At 41.8% G+C, this 15,669-nt stretch overlaps 1 protein-coding gene across 3 annotated transcripts in view; it reads left to right on the top strand.

Annotated features, from left to right (window-relative positions):
- ARID5B (AT-rich interaction domain 5B) overlaps window positions 1–15,669 on the top strand; it is a 186,309-nt gene that overhangs the window by 136,877 nt on the left and 33,763 nt on the right. For 2 of the 3 annotated variants that reach the window (XM_036827901.1, XM_036827902.1), the window contains 3 exons: window positions 5,024–5,136; window positions 11,235–11,439; window positions 13,394–13,446. In XM_036827901.1, the coding sequence (XP_036683796.1) occupies window positions 5,024–5,136; window positions 11,235–11,439; window positions 13,394–13,446 (371 nt within the window). Of the gene's footprint in view, window positions 1–3,428; window positions 3,593–5,023; window positions 5,137–11,234; window positions 11,440–13,393; window positions 13,447–15,669 lie in introns of those variants that run through there. The other variant, XM_036827903.1, reaches the window with a different exon arrangement.

Here is a 15,669-nt window from a genome sequence, read left to right as displayed (position 1 = left end):
TGACTTGTGTTTAGTGTTTCACACACACACACACACACACACACACACACACAACTTGCAAATCAAATGAGTTAACGCTCTGCCAGCTTCCTCTAGACATTGACCCTGGGGGTCAAACTCTTAGGAAAATGATGCCTGGTTTTCCATTCCCCTAATTCCAGCCCCTACCAATAAGCAAGTCCTATCTCTGAGTGGAAGCTCACAAAGAATTTCTCGAGAGAACATGTTGCTGTGCTGGCAACAAAATCCTCTCTGCAAAACGAGAAGAAAGAGTTGTTAACTGATGAGTCAATCCAGCTTTTATAGCAGTTTATCTTCATGGCATTTCCAAGAGCATAAATGTTATAAAAAAAAAAGAGAGACGGTCATGACAGGAAGAACACAGTAGGAAAAAAACAGGAACATTTAAGCCAAAAGCAATTTACTTTGCCAGTAACTGGTTACATTTCCTTTGTTTTATTATTATTATTGCAAGATGAAAGTTTCCCACACCTGTGCTGCCCTGACACATAACTTGTCAGAACCCACAGTGAAGTAAATACGTACATGAACGCCTGCAACTCTGAGCTACTAGACTCTTTAAGAAAAACAAAGCAAAACACAAAGCATGGTTTGCTATACTGTTTAAAAAAAAAAAAGACTGTGATTCAGTAATAGTTGAAGGAGTTTTTAAGAAAAGGAAAAAACAAAACAAAACACATGGGTCAGATGTCAGAGTATCCTGGGGCACTGGGGAGTGCCGATTCTCCTGGGATTAACACCTATAGAAATAGCGGTGACGTCACAACGGTGAATATTTGTTAATTTCATGGCGCTGAGTAAGAGGAACAGATGGGCAGTCAGAGAGGGAAGATTTTTTTTTTAAAAAAACCACAGAGATCTTTCACCGATTAGGCAGAAGAGTCAGTCAGTGGCTCACGGCAAGGGGGTAATGTACTTTGGTGCTCTAAGTTTTATTGGAACTCTGTGACTTAACCGATGGGGACCCTGCTCGCCCTCAGGGCTGTAGGATACTGTCTGATGCCTGAGATGGGCCTCAGCGCCCTCGTGCTGTGTGGTGTTTGAGAGTGTTTTCATTTGGGGAAAGCTCCCTGGAGACTGCCAGCCCAAGTTAATAATATAAATACCTCACTATGAGACACAGTGTGTGTGTCTCCTCTGTCAGAGGCAAGTTCCTTAAAGCAGGGGCTCTGGATAATGTCCAGTTGCCTGGTTGGAAGTCTTCTGCTACCAGTAACCAGGGGTATGACCTAAGACAAAAGTACTTTCACTCTATCTCAGTTACCTGGTCTGTAAAATGGGGATAATACTTGTGCCTTCCTGTTGGCTGGTTTTGAGCTTTAAATGAGTTACTGTATGCAGAGTGCTGACTGGCAAGAAAAAGTGCTCCGTAAGCATCAGCTATTAGTATTATTTGTGAATAATACTGAAAACATTCGTGCAAAGAGCTTTGACTGAACTATCTGAGCCAGGCCAGGGTTGGCCAGTGGCTATACACACATATCAAAGTAACTGTGCATTTATTGCTTCACACTAAAATACACTACATGTATTTTTTTTGAAGTAGAACTCACCAGAACCAGTTATGCTATCAGTAAATGTATTGCTGGCTTCCAAGAATGGCTTTGTTGGTAGAGACTGCTCTCATCTAAAGCACGGGAGCTGGTGTGCTTCTGGAGTTTTAGGATTTGGGTTCTCTAAGGGAGTGTGCGGCCCTTAGCTGTCAAGGAGAGGGCAGGTTTAGGTTGGTCCAGGGCAGCTAGGAGGAGGTGGGGAAGAGTTAAAGGCCAGAGCCACGCCCCCCTGACCCCACCACACCATAAAGCATTTGCTTTCATTCACCCGCCTAGCAAATGATTTGTCTTCTTGACCCTGTAGGAAAAAAATGTAATCTGGGGACAAGAATATTCGCTCTCCCCAAAAGCCAGCCTTTCGGTCCCAAAGATTCACCTGGGGTCTTGTGGATCCAAAAAAATCTCCAGTTGTATGACGGGGGCTCCCACCCCATACGGAGTCCCGCAAGCTCCATTCCCCCGGGGCTTTGAACGTATGCTCTTCAGGGCATTTGTTCATTGCATGTGGGGCTGTCATGGCCCCACTGAGATGCCAGATACAATTACCCTGAGCAGGAACCAAAGGCTCTAGGTTTTCCATCTCGTTTCCTACAGCAAACTCAAGTCACTGGGGTGTGCTCCCAGAGCTCACAGGTAAGCAGGAAAGGTGAGTGCCGTTTTTCAGGTGCCCAGTGTGACGGGCATACATGTGGTCAGGTTGGCGAGCCCAGCTCTTGACACCAAGGAGGCCTATGTGGGCACCTGTGTTTCCACTAGTCACTTGATTATTCAACAGTATGTTAGGCAGTGCTGCCCCTGGAGGGATGCTGGGGCAGAGAAAAATGAGTCTAACATGGTCCTGCCCTTAAGGACTCTCCAACTTAGTATAATAATAAGCTATGAGGCACAGCTCAAGTACAAATAATACAGCGATACTTTCCATCAGAGAAGGTCGGAAAAGAAGTTCAGAGGGGAGACTAAAAGAGGTATTTGAGTTTGAGGCTTTAGTGGCTGGTGAGATTTACGTAACCATACCTGAAACATCAGTGTACTTGCCTTTCTTAGGGACAAAAGCCCTTTTCTCTTGATCAGATTCCACTTAGAGTTTAAGTTTGTGCGACCAGACTATTAGGTGTTAGTCTGTTCTAAATTTGCAATTCTCAGAATTTGCTGGGGAAGGGCATGTGCCTCTCTGGGTTCTGAAAGCAGCTCAAAGAATGGAGAAAATAGACCCGATTTGGGGATGACTTATTGTCAGTTCCCGGAACCTTTGCCTTTATTCAAAACAGCCTGTTCAGTGCAAGTTCTCTCTATCTAAAAGGCCTTTGGGATTTGAAAGCTTTTCTGGAAATAAATGCCTTTTAGGTTTAAGTGCTTTTTTGCCAACATGTTAGGAAGGAAAGATCATAGTAACAAGTCTTAGAACAGAGGCAATATTGTTTTCTTCCTTTTAATGAAATGCCTCAGACCTACCCCAAGTTCTGTGGGTTTCTGTCAGCTATCTGCTCTGCTATTATTTTGATAAGGGACTTGAAAGTACATCCTTCCCTCGCGGTCATTAAAGTCTTAGCCCTTGGGTCAGTTGTGGAAACACTTCTGTGCTACACTGCAGTCCTCAAACCAAAATGGTCCCCGCCCTGGCTCCAGGCCGAGCCTGGAAGGAAGGTGGCATCAGGCTCTGACCGGGGAGCAGGAGGCCAGGATCCACAAAACAGGCCGGATGAAATCACCAACCCCGTGTGGTAGTCTCAGAGAGAGGCAAGCCCTGCCTGCCCGTCTGGCAGCTCAAGCCAAGTCCTCCGAGCTCATCCCACACACCCCCGTGCTAGTCACTGCTGTGTGTTTACATGAGTAATGGAGCTGCCGGGGGAGGGGAGTTGTAAGCAGAGCGCTGAGCCTCGCAGCCCGCATTCGGAGGGAAGCTGACATCCACACCAAGTCAAGTGGAGACTTCAGGGACGTAGGGCCGGGAAGCAGTCACATGCTGTAGCTTTCACCAGCACAGACATCATCAGGCAGATGTTTGTCGACTGGAATGGGTAATCGCCGCTTTCTCTTTGTTTGATTTTTTTGTTTGTGAGTTTGTTTACCTTTGATAATTCCAGGCTGGCTTTCTGAGATGGACTTTCAGACAAACGTTTTGGGGAAATGAGAGGAGAACGGATTTGGGAAGGGGGGAGTCTGAGCCCCAAAGCCACTTTTTTAAACTTTTGCCTGATCGTAAAGGCAGCTCTGCTTTATTGTGCTTTGTCAACAGCAAGACTATTATCCACAGTAGAAAATCAAATTAGTGGGATTAATTGTGTTTGTTAAGAGGAGTACAGTGTACAGTGTCCTAAAAGCACTGGTTAACGGCGTGACATGAGTAAGATTAACAACAGTTAAGAGGGTTTGAGTTGTTCAGATTTTCCATGGTCATAATCATACCTTAAAGCAATAAAAAAAAGTGTGGGTACCTTGAAAGGTCCTAAAGAAATTGCTTGGGGTATAATTTGTTAGTTTGGAATTCTTCAAGGGCTAGTCGGTTCGTTGGTTTGTTTTATTTTTGCTTGACTCCGGTGACTGATGAAGTTAAATGTGAAAGCTGATGCCGGAGAGTCGTAGCACTCAATAAACAGCAGCCTTTTTTTTTTTTTTTTTTTTCCTTCTTTCTGTATGGATCTTAAAGGGATTCAAGCTCAGCATCCAAGATGAAATATAACTTTGATTTGTGTCTTGTCTATGGCTTTTAAAAAGTATAATCTCCACGGAATCAGGCTAACTCCAACGTGATCTTTGGAAGTTATTTTAAATAACCCTCAAGATCTTCATAAAAAAAAATACATTGAAAAGGAAAAGAGAACATGCTGACTTAAATGCATCTGCCAGATATGTTGAGATTTGAAACATGCTGGTCGCAATATTAATAGTAAATACATGGGATAATATTTTTCAGATTGTTATTTTGAATGCCTCTTTTTCTACAGCTCTCTCCTTACTTGTTTGTATCATACTTTGAGAAAATGCTCATGTCTCCACTCTTGAAGAGAGATGTTTTCAAACGTTACATTCCTATGGTACCATAATGGGCTGGCATATCATTTGGGTTTCTGAAAACAAGATACAAAAAACAAAAAACAAAGAATGAGCCAGGCTCAGGGCTGTCTTTCAGCCCAGCATGTTTCTTTTATAACAATGGGGAAGTACATTTCCCTTATCATCATCCTTTAAAGCTCAGGGCTTCATTTTATTTATATTAATTAGACGCATTCAAGTGTAATAGATTAGCTTTGGGGAACATGGACAGAAGTGTAGAGTCTACCAAGAGGCAGCCCTTCAGAGAGAGACGCCTAAAAGGAGGCTTGGCTACCACACATGTGTATGTTTCTCTGAACAATTAGAGGGCGCCACTGGAGTTAAGATCCTTGGTTTTTCATAAGGAAACCCACGCAAATGAAAACGTATCTCATCTGTTCTCCATTTGTTTTCAGCGCCAAATCTTAAAGGCAGACCACGCAAAAAGAAACCATGCCCACAGAGAAGAGATTCATTCAGTGGTGGTAAAGATTCCAACAACAATTCCGATGGCAAATCCGTTGCCAAGGTACGGTCATTCGGCTCCATGGTATTCATTTTGCTGCATCTTTTTATTTTTCCCTCTTCTCTTTCTCTCTCTGCTCCTGTGTCTTGGTGGCAGTTTTCAATTCAGAGTCTGACTTTGCTATTCACAGCTCTCCCGCTGTGCCTGTTCCCGCCACCTCCCCTCCCCTCTCCTCCCCCCGGGGTGGGGGGGAGCTGGGGGAGGGGCAGTGCAGGCATTTTGATTAGTCAACAGAAAGACTTCCCACCTCCCTGTTTGGCCTGTTGGGTAAAGGACAGATGATTAAGTGCCCACGTCATTGAGGCTGAGATTTCATAGTAGGTGACACAATGACATAGTTTACTCTGCTTGTATCAAAAATAGACGAGCTGAACCATCCTCTTTCTGAATGTACTCATCTAAATATGTTTCAGCAGTTAACAGAGGATGAAATTAGAAATGGCTAGAATTAATCTTTTTTCAAGTTACTTTTTTTTCAAAGTCACCTCTAATTTACCTTAGAATTAAAGACACGTAGCCCAGTACTTACATGTATACATATACTCATATATAGATTTACATGTTTTTAAAGATCACTCTTGATGCAGAATGAAAGTCCAAATTCTAGACTCTTTTTCAGACCCTGGGGCCTAAGCATTCTTTGGAATCTGGAAAGTGCATGCCTGAAGTATTTAGCACCATGAAGGGTGAAGTGTCACTTCATATTTTTAGGCTTATCTTTTTTTTTTTTTTTTTTTTTTTTACTTTTGTGGGCTTGGATCGTGTTTCCATGATTCCGTTTACGGGGTGTTTGCTAGGTGTTGTTTCTGTGCCAAAGACAGCAGTAGCCCCTTTAGGACCTGAATTGAAGCCCGGATTTCAACTGATACCACGTTTCCAGATCCAAGGACTAAGCTTACGAAAATGGGAGCATTATTAGTGAATTTGGAAGATCCTGACATAGGAAAACATGAATTCAGGTCTCTGTTGACCATCTACTATTTTTCTGCCGTGGCCTCCTCTTCTCCTCCCAGTGTAAAGAAGCAAATCCCAGACATTCACATTCTATATCTTATCTTCAAGGATTATTTCATCAGGAAGTTCTGAGGACTTATTGGTTAAAATTTCTTCACGCTTCCAAGATTGCAAGGGGTTAAAAAGAGACCACCCAGTAGAAATGTGTGTTTTCTGGCTAAAAACAAATCCGTTTTTCCCTAAAGTTATTTTTGTTCTGTTCCTTTAACCTTCTGCGAGTGAGTCTTGTGTGGATACCAGAAATGAATTTTCTAGGAATTCGGACATCTTGGCCCTACAACTACCTATCTAGGGCTTCGACTGCTGTGGTCTTGAAGGATGTCAGTGGGAACAGTTTATTCCCTGTGACGTGGCTTGCAAGATACTGCAGAATGGAGTGAGAGGGTTTTAGGATCTCGCGGCATTCAGCAGAGCTTGTCCTGACAAGGTCTTGTGTTGGCGCCCTGCCCCATACCTCTAAGGTGACATCACGTGTTCATCCCAGCATGTTCTGCACCTGAGCCCAGCAGGAGGAAGCTCCTTCCCATGTCATTTCATTTGGAGCCACCACCAAAGAATGCCTCTGGGAGTTTTACAGAACTCATACAATTGATCTGAAAGAACAGCACCTCTGATATCTCCCTCCATGGAAGGCAGCTCAGGACCCCTACTAGGACCCGCAAAACTGAAGAGAACTGGAGTCTGTATTTGCTGTTCACTGACTTACCCTTCTCAGAAGGGATAGTAGTCAAGCCTGGGTTTTCGAAGTGACCTTTTCCACCTGATGTGCACCAGCACCGCCATTTAGAATCTTTACCAGGAGGAGGATCATCCTTCCATCATTAGTTTCAGTGGTGACTTGATGAATGTCATGCTGCAGTCAGCTCCCGGGGACTGGTTGAAACGCCCTGCTCTTCTCGGAGTCTTGGATTACAGTCCTGCTTCGGCTGCTTCCAGTGGGTCTGGAAAGACCGCTTCACCTAGAAGAGAGAGACTGGTAGGTATGAAGTACGGCGGGCTTATCTGTTGGCACCAACAAATGGATGTAAAATCCCTGCTGAATGAACAAGCCACATCTGGGGCCAGGACAGCATTAAAAAGACGTTTGTGACTTAAAGTGGCCTCTTCTCATGGAACGCTACCGTAGAGGTTACAAGGCTGTGACCATCTGATCATTTGCTGAACTGGAAGCAACATGTCCGGTGATAGTTTGGCTTTATGACCAAGACTTGTATGACTGTTTTTTTTTTTCAAAAGTGCCTCAAACAGACCATTTCTAACTGTGGATAAGTACCAGCTTCCCGCAGCTCCACGCAGCAGAGCTCTTGGAATAAGAACCCACTCAGTTTGTTGTGTGCATGACTGGAAAAGCGAGTCAAATAATTTGCCTGTTGCTATCCAAAGGCTGCCCGCTTTCAGTGAGAACATGAAAACTAACTTTGCAAGACTCTGTTTTCCAAGGGACAGAGAATTTCATGGCTTTCCAACAGTAGCAAAAGTCTCATGGAGAAGAGGCTACCAGTCCTCTGAAGATGTCATGAATGTGTCCAACACAAATCCAGGTCTGGGGCAAAAGCCCATTCATAATGGCGACCTGTACAAGAGAAGTCTTCTCAGCCTGGCTCTCTAATGAAAGGCCTCCATTGATAAAAGGCAAATGACTTTTCACATCCTCTAAGCACTTTCCAAAGGCCAGAAGTACATTGACAGGTGGCTTATATTCTTAAAGGAACATTAAAAAGGGAAACTGCAATATGTTCTTTCATTTAAATCACAAACATACTTTTGATATTTCACAAATGTGATACTTCCATTATTTTCAATATTTTTCATCCCATTTGGTCCGCAGAACTCACCCCAGGGGTTATCCTTCTTGCTTTCCTGAGGAAGAAAATGAGGGTTTCCTAGGAAGTTAGTGACCAAATCGAAATTAGACTCTAGTTCCTTTCCTGCTGGTTCAGCACATCTTGCTGCCCCAGTTGAAGGCTGAATTAGTTACAGCTCAATCCAGTGAAAGGATGTGGTTGATATCAAATAGGTGGTGGTTCACTGAAAATGTTAAATGTGGATTCTTTAATTAGCACTTCCTCAATCACTTTGGAAACCCCAAAGCTCTTAGTGAACTCAACAAGTGTAAGGTGTTCAGGTCTTGGGGGGGTGGCGGGGGGGGTGGGGACAGATCTAGTAAATTAACTGTTACCATCAAAAGGCTGGGCTTTCTCAAGGTCAGCATGTAGACTAGCTCCCGTGTCATATTTCAGTAGCTTAAAATGCTGAGAATGTTTCCGGTAAGTGTGAAAAAAATGTAGAAAGGAACTTGGCCTGGTCCTATCCAGAAACAGAATAATACCCTAAAGAGCTCATTTATGTTAAGTGAAGAAACGTAGGGAGCTAGTCTGAGAACAGAAAGCGCTGTTCATGTCTCACGAAGCCCCTGGCCCCCAAGAGAAGCGCCCCGACTTTCAGGATGCAGCTCAGTAGGTGGCAGCCCAGCATCACCTGGAGCCTCCCCTGTGATCGTGGGGTCTGCATGACTTTGGGTCGGGGTTGTGCACGCCCTCTGTGCTTTCCTTCTGTTTCTGGGCGTTTCTGCATGGGTGAGGCAGCTCCCTAGACGCTGAGGGGCAAACCTCATACTCCCTTAACAGTGGCACTTCTGACCTAACAGTATAAATGAGTGGCCCGTTATCACTGCAGATTTAAGACCTCAGCCTGTTTTAATATGCAAAACTGACATCTACTCCTGGTTTTAAAAGATGGGTTTGGAGTGTGGGAGACCTGAGTTCTCAACTCAGAGTTCTAGCCGACACTAGCCACACACTAAAGTACACACTGCTGAGCTTCAGTTTCCTCGACTGTGAAATGGGGCTCAAAACCTCCCTTTTATGATTCTTGTGAACATTAGGTAGACTGTGTGAAGCCCAGGACGCTCTACCTGGCTCACTGTAGCTGCTCCGTTGATACTGGTTTCCTTCCCTCTGCTCAACACACAATGGAAGGAATGGAGCCCTTTTACACTTTGGAAACCACCGAGTTTTATCTTCAACTTCTCATTTGATAAATCACATTTCTAAGCTGTAGGTTTTGTAATGCCTAGTGATGAGATATGCTCTTTAACTGGAAGTATGTTTTGACTACCAATTTAATATTTTTATGAGTGTCAGTAAAATACAGTGTTTAAAACCACAAGTCATCAAGTGAGACTACCTGGGTTCAAACTCCAAACTCGCCGCTTACTAACCTGGACATGATCTTGTGATCTTGGATGCGTTACCCATCCTCTCTGTACCTGTTTCCTCCTCCCTAAGAGGAGAGTAATAACCTGCCCCATTAGGGTTGTGAGCATGAAATGAGATAGGGCCACAACAGGGCTTAGAATAGAGCCTGGCTGCATAGTGAGCACTCAAAAAAGGCCAGAGAGCAAGACCGATCAGAACCGGAGTGATTTTATGATTTCAAAGAGCCGTTAAGTTACGGAGCTCATCAGAACTTTAGACTCAACGATCTGAAATTTGACAGTGAAAAATGATGACAATATAAAGCTTCCCAGGATGCTTGCCTTAATATAATGTTACAAAGTACTAAAGTTTGAAAATACTGTAAGAAGAAATCCTGTATGGAAAAATGTTTTCATCCCACTTCCACTGATCTTTAAAAATTAAAATCTTATCTAGAGGCCCAGTTGATTGAGTTGTGCAGGAAGTTTTATTTTTTTCCAGGACTCTAGAGATATTAAACTAGTGTGTCCATTTGAGAGAATAAACAATAAAGAAGACCCTTGCAGAGGAGACGTTTGTTTCCCTTTAATAAATAAATGTAGGCTTTTATGTTCTTAGAGGAGACGTTCCCCTTTAATAAATAAGTGTAGCCTTTTATGTTCTTAGCGCTTGGGAAGGAGAATCTGAAGGGAAAGAATAAGAGGGGTCAGAAATCTGAAATGGAAAACCTTGTTGAATGTGTGGGACATTTTAATTCATAACATTTCCTGGGCAATCATCCTCTTCTCTCCGACGTTAGATCGGGAGATGTAAAGAATATTGGAATGTACACATTCCCCATGGGCTCACTTGAACTCGGAGCTTGACCCTTTGTACTTCCCCCTTTGACAATTAAGATAGCTCAGCAACTTAGTGTTATATTTAACAACCATCAAAGGCCTCTTGTAGAAGGTGGCAGTGAGGAGGGAACAGGAGGTTAGCTGCTCCATGTGGCGAGCTCCATATTTGCCTGGAGTGTGGAGGGAAGAACATCTGGCCCATTTACTGTCATTTATTTATTAATTATGGAGCTTTTCACTTACTCTTCTTGGGTTTTTAGCTGACCTCTACTTTCTCCTTTGTGGCAACTTAGCATCTATGAGATTCTCAGAGCTGACTGAAAAGCGAGACACCCTCCTTAAAGAGTGAGGTGTTTTGTTTCCTACTGAGGGGGTATCTGGGCATCACCCTCGGGTGACAGATAGCAGAGACCTTGCTGGTATTCCTGATGCCAACATCTGCCAGCATTGACCTGTTTTTCCAGGTTGCTGGGAAGAGTGGCAACAAGATAAGTTTACTATGAAGAAATGCACTTGCCTTTCATTTTGATACAAAGTGCGAAACATGGGACTGTTATTAAGAACGCAGGGTTCCTTCAATGATAGTAACAGATGGTGCCCCTTAGGAAAATAAAGTGTATAAAGAGACGGGAGAATGGTCCTAAGTAGATGCAAACACTGTTTCTGGTTTCATATCAACATACTTGTAAGGAGTCTAAAAGAGGCTGGCACAGGTTGGCAAACCATGGCCCACTGGCCACCTGTTTCTATAAATAAAATTTTATTGGAACACAGCCTCATGCATGCATTTACATATTGTCTGGGATGGCTCTCGTGCTAGAGTTGAGTAGCTGTGACCAAGACGACAGTGCCCAAAAGCCGGCCATAGTTACTCTCGGGCCCGTCACAGAAATGTACCATCTCCTGGTCTGAGACAACTCACATTCAGCGGTGCCTCTAAGAGCTATTTCAGGGCAAGGGTAGTTTACTGGTTCCTGTCCTAGCTATGTCTTTGTAAGTGTTCCAGAGCTGTGCTTGATTTGATGTGGCATGTTTTTTTTCCCTTTTCCAGGTGAAATGTGAGGCCAGGTCAGCCTTGACCAAGCCGAAGAATAACCATAATAACTGTAAAAAAGTCTCCAATGAAGAAAAACCAAAGGTTGGAATTGGTGAAGAGTGCAGGGCAGATGAGCAGGCCTTCCTGGTGGCACTTTATAAATACATGAAAGAAAGGAAGACACCAATAGAACGAATACCGTATTTAGGTTTTAAACAGAGTAAGTATACTTGTTTTCATTTCTGAAATATCAAAAGCGCTCAGATTCTTTGAATTGGGAAAAAAGAATTTTGACTCAGGATTATGTTGAAATCCTATTCTGGGGATGATGCTTTCTGTTTATACTAAATCCACAAATCATCCAGGCCAGGAATTTTTCCCCCTGCCTCTTTCCGCGATATTGTTCCCTTCTGGGGCAGTTGCAGTGAGATATTTATAGGCTCGAATCCACTGATTATGACTGGAAATAGACATGTTGAAAGTTTCTCATTTTCTGTTTTGTCAGTCTTGAGTGTCTGTAACGCCTTTCTTCTGAGATAATAATATGACGTAGCTTTATCAGGCACAGATGTTGCCTGAAGAGACAGCTTTTAAAAGGAGGACATTTAAAGATGGACAAAACAACCACAAAGAGAAAACATATTTCCTAAGCCCCAAAATTTGTTAGGAGATAACAAAAACCTGATGACTTCAGAGGAAACAAGAAATACACAAATTTGAACCGAGGGCCCAATTTTGAATTACTTTGACATGTACATGTAAGCGTCATCATATATTTTAAAGTAGAACAGGGAACTCTTAGCTGAGCAGAATTCCTTATAAAAAGAGAAGAAACCCAGACCCTGTCCTGATTTCACAACTGAATATATATACTGCCTCTGTCTGGACTTTGTGGCACACAAAGCGATGAGCCCCTGGCTTGAAATAGTATTTTCTCCAAATGTATCTTCCTAGATTAAAACCATGTGTCATTTTGATGAAGAATGTCAAACCTGTATGTTTTACATAACAATTTACATACCTAATAGCAACTGGCACTGATTGCAAGAGAACACTCGCAGCCATTATAAACTTATATAACTACGAATGATTACAATGTTTGTCTGAAAACTGGTTGCTTGAAATAGAAGTAAAATTAATGTACTATGAACAGCTTTGTTGCATTATGCATTGGTTCAGATTAAATCAAGGCTGAGGCAGGGCTCTTGATAGCTTTGAAATAGTGCAGGGTTCAATGAGGCTTTTCGAACATGTTGTGTCAAAGAGCCTTCTTTTTTTTTTTTAATTTTAATTTTATTCTTCATTTCCTTTACCAAGGAATTACTTGAAGTTCAATTTTCCCCTCTTGTGAAAGAATCAAATCCGTAGCAGTCCCATTCCATGGTATTTAGTACAAATGAACAGGGTTGCTAGCAATTTGGCGTAGATGTTTAATAGCATAAACACATGCATGCCCTGAGAAGAGAAAATTGTTTTTAAAAATATAAATTTGCAACATCACACCGGCAAGTTAGGGGACTGAGTGGACAAATGACTCAATTCCTCTGTGAACCAGTATCTTCCTTTCCTTTGATCTGTTGTATCACTGCAGCCTCAAGGGTGAAATAGCTGTTTTCCTTCTCAGTGCAAGGTACCATGTGCTAGTGAAATATGCTATGAGCTTTTAATATAGTGCTGCCATCAGACATTCTATTAAGAAGCTAATCATATATTAAAGTGGCTGTTATTTATTGATTATGGAGAGTTCTTATCCGAAGGAGGCATTATATATTACCGTTTAGTCAATGGCTTCTTTCTAAGGGTCCTACAAGAACAACCCCCGTTTTGAAATCCCCCTCTTTTCCCAAGGAGGCTGTAACTTAGCTTCCCTTGGTCTGCTGATGGCAATAGGACTAAAAATTGTGTTTGTCCTTTATCCTAAAAGTAGAACTATTTCCGTATTTGTGACTGTTTCTTAAGAAATATTTTAAGTGGTACTAATATATCCTGTTGTTGAACACCCTTTGGCAAATTGTTTCCTAAGAACTTAGCTCCCTGGGTTACGTTTAGTATTTCTTTTTTTTTTTTTTTTTTCTCTTTCTCATTGAAAAAAACAAAGCAAAATGTTTTAATTGACATTTCTTGGAAATATGTTAATGCAATGCTTATCTAAATACTTATTGTCCCTCTAACAGTTAACCTTTGGACTATGTTTCAAGCTGCTCAAAAACTGGGAGGATATGAAACAGTAAGTGTTTAAGCGACTTAAATGAAATAGTTTTGCAATCTAACCCCCCACCCGCACCCTGCTGTGACCAAAATGGAGAAAATGCAAAAGCAAACCATCGCTGACTTGCCTTTTCAAATGGCTCTACACTTTTGGGGGTTTATTGGGCCGCTTTTGGAAACAGTCCCAATTAGTTCCAGGTTTGGCAAAATTGTAAACTTGTCGTAAAAACTACAAGTGGAAAACATATGTAACTCTCCCCTGTCAGGGAAATTAGTTGGGTCTGTAATTTTTTCCCATGTTGAGAAAGGGCTATTATTGTACAACAAGCCAAGATTGCATAAAAGAAATTTCCCTTGGCAACATACCTGACATCTGTTCATGTCTAATATGGGAAATGTATTAAAGGCTTTCAAAAGTAATCAGTATTGGCCATTAAGGAATAGAATGCAGCAGAATCTCCTCTCATTCTAGGGCAAAGAAGCTTTATTAGACAAGGGTCAGTGCCGCATAAACAGGAAGTTATCAAACTTATTCAGAACAGGCTCTGACACTCTTTATCAGCTAATTCTAACTGACAGGAACGGGTTATTTTTAGCTCACAGGAAAATCTGATGGCCACGGAGGTTTACAGCATGTATTTTGAACTGATAAAATGTTAGAGCAACAGACTCAGATTAAAATCTTGAAAGAAGAAGAGAGAGCTGCACTAATATAGCACGCAGAGATGACATCTGTAATAAAATCAAGTGACACAGGAAGATGTCGTCATTGGAAAGATTTTCTCCTCCACACAATGATCAGATTGAGTTGTGCAGGTTCTTCTACAATTGAAGAAGAAATTATTTTTTTTTCTTTCCTTACAGAGTAACCTGGGGTATGTCCCTGTATCGTAGTAAAATGACAGTAAGAGACACAGAGTCAAGAAAATGAAATTCATTTTAACCCAAAATAATGAGTGTTTCTTGCCAGATATAGCATATTGTTCCACAAACTAATGTAAGGGTGTGATGTCAGGGGCTTGGGATGGGAAAAGATAGCAAGTGTTATGTGACTCACGTAATCTGGTATTAATGTGGAGATACCTGCTGTGAATTCTGACTAAAAATTCTTTGATGTGAGTCTATATACATGTAAAATGCTTATTTAATATATGGGCAGTGCATAGGTTTTTATAGGGAAATCGAATACTCATATGAACTACATTTAAAGGTGCACTTCATAGACATGAATTTGCTTAAAGTATTTGTTTTACCAAGTGCCCTATTGAAAAATAAATAATGTAATTTTTCACTTGGTTGGATCTGTTGATAGGACAGGGAGTTTGACTCCTTCCCACTGTGGCTCATAGTTTTGCAAAATCTTGAGCTAATTATAGCTTTTGTGCATGTGAAAAAGCTGATAACTTATTCAGTGTTAGTCTCATAAATTGAGGAGTCAACCCCATAGCTTAGACTTTTAAGCCTAACCTTTAATGTTCAGAATAGGAATACACATTCTTACAGACTGTGACTGCAGGCAGTTACATGATATTGCACAACATTATGAATGTCTTTTTAAACCCAGGAATTTTTTGTTATTCACTGATAGGGAGAGTGCCAGCAAATTTCACAGAATCAGTTTTTCCTGCTTTTGTATCTTCTGTATTTGCACAAGGATTTTTTTTTTTTAACATGCAATAGCAAAGTGGTGTAGAAAATACAAAAGAAACTTCTGATGAGTCTCAAGGCATTTGCAATACTCTTTGAACAACCAGTGATTATTCTTCTGTTGAATGAATGAATGAATGAATGAATGAATGAATGACACAATCAGCAGATCACCTGACCACATATTTACTGAGTGTCTTATGTGTATAAGGTATTGTGTTAGACACTCTGGGAGACATAAAAATATCTAGGCCAGGGGTTCCAGTTGCTTACCATCCAGGAAAGGCAGTAATTATAAGACAAGGTGGAAAAAAAGATCAGTGCCCGGTTCAGGTAAAGTACTTCCTCGTTTAGAGATGAGGAAGAAAGACTTATGGCTCTGATGCCAGTTGAGCAGAATTTTGGAGAACGGATGGAATTTAGACATGAAAGATCATGGCCTTCTTGGAAGAGAAAATCAGATGGGGAAACAAACTATGTAGGTAGAATAAAGTTGGGTATAGAGAGTTTGTAACTTAAAGTAGAGTCACTAGGTGGTGGGGATAAGTGACCATGAAGAGGAATCCAGAGAGAAGGATGGAACCAAGGGAAGAAG

Source organism: Balaenoptera musculus, chromosome 16 (genome assembly GCF_009873245.2).
Source record: "Balaenoptera musculus isolate JJ_BM4_2016_0621 chromosome 16, mBalMus1.pri.v3, whole genome shotgun sequence".
Lineage (NCBI taxonomy): Eukaryota > Metazoa > Chordata > Mammalia > Artiodactyla > Balaenopteridae > Balaenoptera > Balaenoptera musculus.
Note: the sequence above shows the minus strand (reverse complement) of the source record. Positions and strands in the feature narration are given on the sequence as shown.